This window comes from Cervus elaphus, chromosome 27, assembly GCF_910594005.1.
Source record: "Cervus elaphus chromosome 27, mCerEla1.1, whole genome shotgun sequence".
NCBI classification, from domain to species: Eukaryota; Metazoa; Chordata; class Mammalia; order Artiodactyla; family Cervidae; genus Cervus; species Cervus elaphus.
Window position 1 is genome coordinate 49,461,727 of NC_057841.1, and position 12,056 is coordinate 49,473,782.

Below are 12,056 nucleotides of genomic sequence, written 5' to 3' on the forward strand. Positions count from 1 at the left end.
TCTCACTATAGAGGCCAAGAAAACCCAAAGAGAAAAGGACTTAGGAAGGAAGGGACAGGTGAAAGGTTTTAGAGCTAAGCCAAGAGTTAAGGAAAGACAGCCTCTTAGAGAAGGAGAGGGCACGTTTGTGTTTTGTTTAAACAGTCTAAGCCTAGAAATAGAGATGTTGGGAGTCTGGTTTCATAATTGGAAATTTTCATGAAGAAACAGATTAGTAGGGAAGATCTTACCATCCACACGACTGAATTTTTTCAAGCTCGGTCCCCCAGGACCTAAAGGCAGTGAAATCTAGTGGTTGATGACACGAGCTCAGGAATAGATTGACCTGGATTTGATTTCTAGATCCTCCTCTTTCTCACTCTGTGACTTGGGGCAAGTTCCTTGGTAACAGAATAGATTCCTGAGTTACAGGAGATTTTTCTAATCTCCAGTGATCTCATATTTAATGAAAGACTGAAGCCTAGGCAGGCTCCTTCCTGGATGTTTAAAATGATGCAAAAATTGCACAGCTGCTCTGAGGTCATTAAGGTCCCCCAGGTCTCCATTTAGCCCAGCAGGGTGTCCCCTGCACGCCTCTGATGTGTCAGGCATGTGCTGGCCGCTGGAAACACAAAGGTGAACAGTAGCTGGAAAGGATCTGTATCTTCTTAGGGAAGAAGAGCCACAGGAAATAGCCTGAGAAAGAGTAGAAGAGGGCAGGGGGTGGGGCAGGCGTTCTGGGCGGAGGCACAGACAAGTGAGGTGTAGTCCTTATGCTGCAGTGTCTCTGGGGAACCAGCTGAAACACCATGAGAAAGGGTGGGAGAAGGGACTGGAAAGTGAGGCCAGGGTTCCTGCGTGTAAGGGCGCTGTGGACAGTACCCGAGGCTGAGACGGTGCTCTATCTCTAGGAGATGGAGACTCTCTGAAAGGCGTCCATCAGGAGAATGGGATAATCAAATGTGCTTTTAGACAGCTTGTTCTAATGACAGTGTGGAAGGCCATCAAAGAATGGAGATCGGAAAACCAGCTCAGAAGTTATTATCAGTGAGAGGATGAGGAGTTGAGCCAGGCTACGGTAACTAGGATGTGTAAGAGAGCAGAGAAAATATTGTTATACCCCCAAATCAAGGCTTGTTTTGTCTTTGCAAAAGCATACTGTGACTAGTGATGATAAAGTTGTGGAGTAGAAGTGGCCTGAAATTATTCCACCTGGAATTCTTTTCTACAGTACTGTAAGAGGTAGTCATATGGACTCTGCTTGAAAGCCGACAGGGACAGGGAGCTCACCATCTGCTGAGGCAGTTCTACTGAGTTCCGATAACTTTTGATTGAGATAAGGAGGAACTTCCTATTGGGAAATTATAAACACTACCATGTGGAATTCAGTGTCAGTGCTTGATGAGGACAAGAAATACTGCTGTTACCGATGGATGCCTTGAACTCCAATGAATGACCACTGTGTGCAAAGCTTTTCCTAAGAAAGTGTGGTAATAAGAATGAGTGACTGGTCCTTTCAAGACGGTGTGGTTCTCCCAAGATTTGGGAAGACTGAGACCTTTGTCATCTCACCCAGGAATGGATCCTACACATCACGCAGTATCAAAATCACCTTCGTAAAGAGTTTCTCTAAGAAACGTTGTCACCCCTTGTGGAGGGACCTGGGAGGATGGGGGACCGAGTCGGGGCATAACATCTCACCAGCATTTTAAAAATATGTTTTTACATATTATATATATATTTATTTATTAGGTTGCACCAGGTCTCAGTTGCAGCACACAGGATCTTCATTGCATCATGAGGGAGCTTTTGTTGCAGTGTGAGGGCTCAGCAGTTGTGACACTTAGTTGGTACTTAGGGCTTAGTTGGTACTTGGGCTTAGTTGCCCTTTGGCACGTGGGATCTCAGTCCCAGACCAGGGATTAAGCCCACGTCCCCTGCATTGAGAGGGTGATTCTTAACCACTAGACCACCAAGGAAGTCCCTGGTTTTATGTTTCTGAATCATGTGCATATATCACTTTAAAAAAATTAAATAAATATAGATTAGTTTCCAGATTGTTCTGTAGTCACTCAGAATGACTATGGAAGGGAGGTGGGTTTTTTTTTTTCTATTTGCTGTAACACTCTAGACATTCAGTCTGCCCAGTACAGATCCACTGAGAAAAGCCCCTGAGTGACTGTTCTGAGCATCTGTGAAATTGAAGTTTGGAGATTGCAAGTTAGTTATCAGTAAAAGCTACCTTAATTGATTACCCTCCATGGTTGCTATGGGGCTCTACTCTGTGGAGGGAAGACTGTACTTTCACCTGGTTGGTGGCTTCCTTGGATTTTGTAGAAGCAATTGCTCCTGATGGAAGTAGGGAGCAATCACTAGGGAAAAAAGAGAAATTGGTTTCAGAGGAGCATTATCTCTTTTATGTAGCAAATTAGAAAGTGTTGAGATCAAGGAGCAGCAGAGAGGCCAGGCACCAGCTAGGAACTATATTTCGGATTAAAAGCTAATGTAATTTGTAGGCATGTTCTGTAGCTTCTTTGATTGCGGTCGTAAATCAGCATGGTTTGTTATTAACTGAAGACAGGTATAGTCCATTGTTCAGAGATTTTTTCTTTTTGGTAAATTTTACTTTGTGTTTTTGTTGTTGCTTAGTCGCTAAGTCATGTCCTACTCTTTTGCAACTCCATGGACTGTAGCCCGCCAGGCTCTTCTGTCCATGGGATTTTCCAGGCAAGAATACTGGAGTGGGTTGCCATTTCCTTCTCCAGGGGATCTTCCTGACCTCAGGGATCAAACTTAGGGATTGAACCCACATCTCCTGCATTGGCAGTCGGATTCTTCACTGAGCCACCTGGAAAGCCCTTTATTTTGTGTGTGTGTATATATTTCGAGAAGGAAATGACAACCCACTCCAATGTTCTTGCCTGGAGAATTCCATTGACAGAGGAGCCTGGCAGGCTACAGTCCATGGGGTTGCAAAGAGTTAGATATGACTGAGTGACTAACACTTTCCCTTTCATATATATATATGTACATATATATACACACACATACATATATATTTTGTATGTATAGCTAATATTTGTATATATACATATTTTGTATACATATATATGTATATGTGCATGCATGCATGCTAAATCGACTCTTTGTGACCCTGAGGACTGTATTCCACCAGACTCCTCTGCTTACGAGATTCTCCAGGCAAGAATACTGGAGTGGGTTGCCATGCCCTCCTCCAGGGGATCTTCCCGACCCAAGGATTGAACCTGCATCTCTTATGTCTCCTTCAGTGGCAGATGGGGACTTTACAGCTAGAGCCACCTGGGAAGCCCATATATGTATATGTATGTATACAAAGCCTTTTTAAAATGTGTATATATACACACCCATGGAGAAGTAAATGGCAGCCCACTCCAGTATTCTTGCCCGGGAGATCCCATGGATAGAGGAACCTGGTGGGCTACAATCCACAGGGCCACAGAGAGTCAGACACAAATGAAGCAACGTAGCACACACGTGTATACATACATTCATATATATTTAATTTGGCTGCGCCAGGGCTTAATTGTGGCATGTGGGCTCTAGTTCCCTGACCAGGGATTGAACCTGGGCCCCTGCTTTGGGAGCCCAGAATCTTAACCACTAGACCCCCAGAGAAGTCCCTAGGAAAAAAATTTTTTTAACCCTAAAAGTACAATATTATATTATGAATATCTTCAGGGAAAATCACTAAATATTTTCATGGCATCCCTTTGGTGAACTAACCTCAAATTGCAATATGTATATACATATACATATGTATCTAATATGAAAAGTTTTTTTTTTATCACAAGCACTCTATGTCCTATTGCAAGTCAAGTATTCTGCTGCTCCTGTGTTTATTACAGCTGTGAAGGAGAACATTAGTTTTAACAGAATGATCAAATGTGCATTGCAGGACATTTATCTCCATAATCCAAATATAAAGTGGAATGACATTATTGGACTTGATGCAGCCAAGCAGTTAGTCAAAGAAGCTGTTGTGTATCCTATAAGGGTAAGGATGGGAGGCCTCTTGGGAGGCCCAATTTCTGTTCATTATTCATGGGGCAAACTCACCTATCAGGAAGAGAAAGGGTGATTTTCTGTTCACAAGTTGACTTTTTTTTCTTTTTTTAAATTTAAATATATTAAAATGTTTTTTTACAATGTTGTGTTGGTTTCTGCCGTACAACAGTGTGAATCGGCCATAATTACACATACATCCCCTCCCTCCTGAGTTTCCCTTCCTTCCCCCCATCCCATCCCTCCAGGTCATCACAGAGCATGAGACTGGGCTCCCTATGCTCCACGGCAACTTCTCACCAGCTATCCATCTTACACCTGATAGCGTATGTATGTTGATGCTACTTTCTCCATTTGTTCCACTCTCCCTCCTCCACTGTGTCCACAAGTCCATTCTCTACATCTGCATCTCCATTCCTTCCCTACAAATAGATTCTTCAGTACCATTTTCTAGATTCCGTATATATGCGTTAATACCCTACGTTTTGTGTTTCTCTTTCTGACTTACTTCACTCTGTATAAGAAGCTCTAGGTTCATCTACCTCACTAGAACTGACTCACATTCATTCTCTTTACAACTAAGTAATATTCTGTTGTATGTATATACCACATCTTCTTTATCCATTCATCTGCCGAAGGACATCCGGGCTGCTTCCTTGTCCTGGCTATTGTAATACTGCTGCTGTGAACATTGGAGTACTGGGTCTTTTTCGATTATGGTTTTTGGATGGTTTATACCCAGTTGTGGCATTGCTGGGTCATATGGTAGATTTATTCCTAGTTTTTTAAGGAATCTCCATACTGTTCTCCATAATGGCTGTATCCATTCTCATTTTACATTCCCACCAATAGTTCCCTTTTCTCCACATCTTGTCCAGCATTTATTGTTTGTAGAGTTTTTGATGATGGCCATTCTGCCTGGTGTGAGGTGATACCTCATTATACTTTTGATTTGCATTTCTCTAATAATTAGTGATGTTGAGCATCTTTTCATGTGTTTACTGGCCATACATTAACTTTTTGCCTATGTCACAATATTTTGTCAACACAGGAGCACCAAGGCTCTGTCCATTCTAGGCCATTTGAAATCATGTTACATATTGGTTGAAGGCAGGTGTCTTCTCTAAGAGGTAATTTAAGATCTAAGACTCCGTAGTATATAGGATTAGTCAGTTACTATCAGCCTGCCTCCCTAAATATGCTTATTATAGTAAAAATACCTGCCATAGGAGAGAGCATCTGACTGTGTTTGCATGGATTTCCCCCCACCTAGCCCCCAGTACTCCCATCACTGGGGGCTCTGCTTTTGGCTGGTTGTAAAGACTAGACAGCCCCTTCCAGGGCAGCAGCTGGTAGAGCCATTGAATTGTGCTCTTTGCTTATTCCTGACAAATCTTTGTGCAGAGTGTTTCACTAAACAGGAAGAAAAATAGAAAAATGAGACGCCGTGTTTGGTTTACACCAGTGGCGATGAGGTCAGTGTTGTTGTCCAGTCACTAAGTCACGTATGACTTTGCGACCCCATGGACTGCAGCACGCCAGGCTTCGCTGTCCTTCACTATCTCCCGGAGTTTGCTCAAACTCATGTCCACTGAGTCGATGATGCCATCCAACCATCTCATCTTCTGTCTCCTCATTCTCCTCCTGCCTTCAATCTTTCCCAACATCAGGGTCTTTTCCAATGAGTTGGTGCTTCGCATCAGGTGACCAAAATATTGGGTGTTTCAGCTTCAGCATCAATCCTTCTAATGAATATTCAGGGTTGATTTCCTTTGGGATTGACTGGTTTGATACTAAACAGGAAGAAAAATAGAAAGCAATACTACATGTTTGGTTTACAGCAGTGGCGGTGAGATCAGCGTACCATACGGCTTTTGCTGTGTAACAGAACACCCAACACTTAGTGCCTTGAACCACAGTCGTTTCCTTGACTGCAGCGGTTCTGTGGGTGGGCATTTGGGGCTGGGCTCGGCAGGGCCAGCTTGCGCTTTTCTGTGTGATGTTGGTTGTGCTCACTCACATGTCTGGGGTATCAGCCAGTCTGGCTAGAGAAGATGGAGAGGCTGGGAAAGCTGGGGTCACCAGGGCCCCTGAGGCCTCTCTCTGCCTCTCATCCTCCAGCAGGAGAGCCCAGTCTTGGTCACATGGTGTCAGTGAGTTCCCAGACAGAAGCAAGAAAGGGCCCAATTGCTGATCCTTTCCCATGTCTCTTCATATACCTTATATTTTCAAGTCTCTTCTTCTACTTGCTAATGCCCCACTGGCCAAATTCATGAGGCCAAGTCCAGATTCAAGTGGTGGAGAAATATCCTTTGCCTCTTGATGTAAGGAGCTGCAAATAATTAGTGGCCATTTTTGGTGATCTCCTGAAGTCAGGATTACAAATTTACTTTCTTGAATAACCTATTTATTCTTAGCCCTGAGCCCTTGCAGCCCCTGATTTTTGGATGCTTCTATTCGAATGAGACAAAATCAGTCAGTTGGGACTGTCTTTCCTTTCTTCCTTCCTATGTTCAGACATGTGGGGGAGGAACTACAGTGGTGGTCAGAGTAAGAAGAAAGATATTCCCTGTTTCCTCTGAGTGGCTCCATTGTCCAAGTCCTCTTGTGCAAAAGGATAGAGCATTCATCGAGACTCTCTGGATGTGTTGTCGCCATGGTATTTGAAGTTCCATATGATGTCAAGATTTTGAATTAGTGTCAGCAAGAAGCTAATAGCTAGTTATAATTTTACTGTTCCTTTTCCTTCTCTCTTGTCCTTTACCAACTCCAGATGGTTTGAATTTGAACAGGAGAGATTCACCAAAGTCCATGCGTGTCCTGTTTGGAGTCAGTGTCTCGTTACATATTGTGCATTGCACGTTCTCAACTTCCAAACCAGGCTTCACCATAATGTTGAACTTTACTCACATACACCTTTCTATATTGGTTTTAAAAAGTTGGCATCTTAAAGAGTGTACCTGCTCCACAACATTCAAAAGACCGCTTGAACTCTGGGGGAGATAACATTTAGCATGTGAGAAGTGACTGCTGCAATGGAGGGGATAGTACCTATACATGCCGTTCTTCTCCTTAAAATAACTGCTCTTTTAAAAAGCAAAAAAAATTCGGCCATGTATCCTATCAAGAGTGAAAGTCAAATTGGGATAAATTAAGATACTTATGTGTGTGTGTGTATATGTGTGTATACAGAGAGAGAAAGCCAGTCTTAAAAAAGGAGGGGCTGGCCCAGAGTTGCATGTGTTTCACCCTAGCTCCCCGAGCTTGCCTGAGCTGAGGGTGTGCGGGCTGCCCTGCAGGTGCCAAGCCTCATCACTGCTCCTTGCTTCCATAGTACCCACAGCTGTTTACAGGAATTCTTTCCCCCTGGAAAGGACTGCTGCTCTACGGACCTCCAGGTAAGGGAATCTTCCTGCCATGATCTTGGTGTGAAGCGAGTGTGCAGGGGATGAGTTGCCCCATCTGTCTTCCCTTCAGGACTGGGGCTGCGCGCGCTGTGTACCCCCCTCCTGTGTGGCTTGTGTGACTGTCCTCTGTCTGTCAGCAGAGGGATGCAGTTTGAGGGTCGCTCATGTTTTACCCCCGTGTGTCTCCAGGTACAGGAAAGACTTTACTGGCCAAAGCTGTGGCTACAGAATGCAAAACCACCTTCTTTAATATTTCTGCGTCTACCATTGTCAGCAAATGGAGAGGGGACTCAGAAAAGCTTGTTCGGGTAGGGTTTCTTGATTTTGTTTCTTTAGAACGAATTCTGGCAGAAGACAGTGGTACAAAATGATGACAGTGGTCTTATTTGTTCTTAAGTGATTTAAATGTTCAAATTTATCCTGGATCTTAATGACCAAAAGCCTGGGAGGTGGATTGACTACTATGTAGCTGCTAGTGGTGCCCCCATCAGCAAACATGATCTCCCTTCTTTTGGGAATTTGACCAACAGCCCCTTTTCGATTCATGTGACATAGGAATAGAACCGTGAAAAAATTGCCTCTGTAGTGGTCTATTTTTTTTTTATTCAAGACACATTTATTATTAAGCATGTTCAGTATATTCAGTTAAGATTTACTGAGTGGCTACTGCGGTATGCTTGTCCTTATACCAGATACTCTAAGGAAGAATCAAGAAACTTAAAACTTACTCTTTCAGATGCTCCAAGCAGCTTTCCTCCACAGTGCCACAGGCTGTAGGGACTTTTTTTTTTATTCCCTTAGGAGATTGTTTTTATCTTTGTAATATATCATTGCTAAGAGTACATGGTATATATTTTTTAAAATATTTATTTATTTTTAATTGGTTGATGATTGGTTTACAATATTGGTTTGATTTCTGTCGTACATCTACATGAATTAACCATGAAAGTGAAAGCCCGTGGACTGTAGCCCACCAGGCTTCTCTGTCCATGGAATTCTCCAGGCCAGAATACTGTAGTGGGTAGCCTTTCCCTTCTCCATGGGATCTTCCCAACCCAGGGATCAAACCCAGGTCTCCCACATTGCAGGCAGACTCTTTACAGCTGAGCCACATGGGAAGCCCAAAAGTACTAGAGTGGGTAATCTATCCCTTCACCAGTGCATCTTCCTGACCTAGGGATCGAACCGGGGTCTTCTGCATTGCAGGCAGATTCTTTACCAACTGAGCTATCAGGGAAGCCAATAGGTGTACATATGTCTCCTCCCTCTTGAATCTCCATCCCACCTCTCACCCATTCCCACCCCTCTAGGTTATTACAGAGCCCCAGTTTGAGTTCCCTGAGTCCTATAGCAAATTCCCGTTGGCTATCTATTTACATATGTTAGTGTATATGCATCCATGCTACTCTTTCCATTTATATCACCCTCTTCTCCCCCACCCTTGTCCATAAGTCTTTTCTCTATGTCGGTGTCTAAATTGCTGTTCTATGAACAGATTTATCAGTCCCATCCTTCTAGATGACATATATATGCGTTAATACATGATATTTCTTTTTCTCTTTCTGACTTACTTCACTCTGTATAATAGGCACTAGGTTCATCCACCTCATTAGAACTGACTCAAATGTGTTCCTTTTTATGGCTGAGTAATATTCCATTGCATGTATGTACCACAGCTTCTTTATCCATTCATCTGTTGGTAGATGTCTAGGTTGCTTCCAAGTCTTGGCTATTGTAAGTAGTGCTGCAATTAACATTGGGTTACATGTGTCTTTTTCAGTTTTGGTTTCCTCAGGGTAATGCCTAGAAGTGGTATTGCTGGGTCGTATGGTGACTTTATTCCTAGTTTTTAAAGGAATCTCCATACTGTCTTCCATAGTGGCTGTATCAATTTACATTCCCACCAGCAGTGTGGGAGGGTTCCCTTTTCTCCACACCCTCTCCAGCACTTGTTGTTTGTGAAGTTTTTTGATTATGGCCATTCTGTCTGGGATGAAGTGATATCTCATTGTAGTTCTGATTTGCATTTCTCTAATAATGAGTGATGTTGAGCATCTCTTTATATGTTTATGAGCCATCTGTATGTCTTCTTTGGAGAAATATCTGTTTAGGTCTTTTGCCCACTTTTTGACTGAGTTGTTTGTTTTTCTGGTATTGAGTTGTGTAAGTTGCTTGTATATTTTGGAAATGAATTCTCTGTTCTTTCATTTGCTATTATTTTCTTCCATTCTGAGGTTTGTCTTTTGACCTTGTTTATAGTTTCTTTTGCTGTGTAAAAGCTTTTAAGTTTAATTATGTCCCATTTATTTATTTATTTTTGTTTTTATTTTCATTCTAGGAGGTGGGTCATAAATGATCTTGCTATTATTTGTGTCATACAGTGTTCTGCTTATGTTTTCATCTAAGAGTTTTATAGTTTCTGGTCTTACATTTAGATCTTTAATATATTTCAAGTTTATGTTTGTGTATGGTGTTAGGAAGTATTTTAATTTAATTCTTTTGCAGATAGTTGTCCAGTTCTTCAAGCACCATTTATTGAAGAGACTATCTTTTTCCCATTGTATCTTCTTGCCTCCTTTATGACAACAAAAACAGGATGACCCAAAACCAATGGGATGCAGAAAAAGCAGTTCTAAGAGGGAAGTTTATAGTAGTACAATCCTACCTCAAGAAAAACATTGAATAGATAATCTAACTCTACATCTAAAGCAGCTGGAAAAAGAAGAACAAAAAAATCCCAAAGTGAGAAGAAGGAAAGAAATCATAAAGATCACAGCAGAAATAAATGAAAAAAAAAAGAGAGAGAGAGGGAAAGAAACAGTATTAAAGATTAATAAAACTAAAAGCTGGTTCTTTGAGAAGATAAACAAAATTGACAAACCATTAGCCAGACTCATCAAGAAAAAAGTGGAGAAAAGTCAGATGAGCAAAATTAGAAATGAAAAAGGAGAGGTTACAACAGACAACACAGAAATACAAAGGATCGTAAGAGAATATTATGAGCAACTATATACTAATAAAATGGACAACCTAGAGGAAATGGACAGATTCTTAGAAAAGTTCAAGCTTCCAAGACTGAACCAGGAAGAAATAGAAAGGGTGAACAAGCTGATTACAAACACTGAAATCAAAACCGTGCTCGAAATCTCCCAAAAAACAAAAACCCAGGGCCAGGTGGCTTCACAGGGGAATTCTGTCAAACATTTAGAGAAGAGCTAATGCCTGTCCTTCTGAAAGTCTTCCCAAAAATTGCAGAGGAAGGGACACTTCTAAATTCATTCTATGAGGCCACCATCACACTGATACCAAAACCAGACAAAGATATCATGAAAAAAGAAGGTTACAGGCCAATATCACTGATGAATACAGATGCAAAAGTCTTCAGCAAAACTCTAGCAAGCAGATTCAACAACACATTAAAAAGATCATACACCATGATCAAGTCAGGTTTATCCCAGGGATGCAAGGATTCTTCAATATACACAAATCAATTAATGTGATATACCATATTAACAAATTGGAAAATAAAAACTGCATGGTAATCTCAATAGATGCATAAAAAGCTTTTGACAAAATTCAGCACCCATTTATGGTAAAAACTCTTCAAAAAATGGGCATAAAAGGACCCTACCTTAACATAATAAAGGCCATATACAATAAATGCACAGCAAACATTCTGAATGGTGAGTAACTGAAGGCATTCCCTCTGAGGTCAGGATGTCCACTCTCACCACTATTATTCAACATAGCTTTGGAAGTCCAGTTATAGCAATCAGAGACGAGAAAGAAATAAAAGGAATCCAGAGTCGAAAGGAAGAAGTAAAACTCTGTTTGCCGATGACATGATACTATACATAAAAACCCTAAAAATACTATCAGAAAATTATTAGAAGTAATCAGTGAATTTAGTAAAGTTGCAGGATACAGAATCAATATACAGAAATCACTTGCATTCCTATATACTAAAAATGACAAATCAGAAAGAGAAATTAAGGAATCAATCCCATTTACCATAGTATATTATATATTTTATATTATAAAATTTTATTATACCTTCCAGTCACCTTAAGAAAATACTTGTTTTGACTTATGCCTCAACGTAAGGCGGGTCCTGCTCAGAAATCCTGTTAAACTGTTGCACTCTGTCAGGTGACTGGTAAGTAATCAATATAAAGTGAATGTAAATATATTTTCTGAAAAGAAATTTCTTTAAAATATTACACTTAAAAAAAAAAAAAAAGAAAAGAAAAGAAAAAAAAAATAAAATATTACACTTAAGTTACATTTCCTTGGAGAGACTCATTTTCAAAATATTATGGCTTATTTGAAAGTGATCATAAAATATTTTTAAAAGATTGATTTACCTAAAATACCTAAAATAACCTATTTATTGCTTTGTGATTGTCCTCAAGTTACTTCAAAAGTGGGTATTTTTATAAATTTTTATCACCCCTATCAGATTGTAATTTATGGAAATCTATGTTGACATCTTCTGTTTCATTGTTCTTCATCTTGAGTCTAACTCAGTGCCAGATGGGATTTAAATTTAATGCTCCTAAATTTATGGGTTTCATTTGATTCTAGTTAGCTAGATTTCAATTAGCTTAAATCCAACTAACTAGAATT

The 12,056-nt window shown here is 40.7% G+C and overlaps 1 protein-coding gene across 7 annotated transcripts in view; it reads left to right on the forward strand.

Moving 5' to 3' along the window:
* Window positions 1-12,056, forward strand: part of KATNAL2 (katanin catalytic subunit A1 like 2) — a 96,689-nt gene that overhangs the window by 59,555 nt on the left and 25,078 nt on the right. For 5 of the 7 annotated variants that reach the window (XM_043889191.1, XM_043889192.1, XM_043889197.1 and 2 more), the window contains 3 exons: window positions 3,917-4,015; window positions 7,358-7,421; window positions 7,620-7,738. The exons of 1 other annotated variant lie outside the window; for it this stretch is intronic. In XM_043889191.1, coding sequence (XP_043745126.1) covers window positions 3,917-4,015; window positions 7,358-7,421; window positions 7,620-7,738 — 282 coding nt within the window. The remainder of the gene's footprint in view (window positions 1-3,916; window positions 4,016-7,357; window positions 7,422-7,619; window positions 7,739-12,056) is intronic. One more of the 7 variants, XM_043889195.1, reaches the window with a different exon arrangement.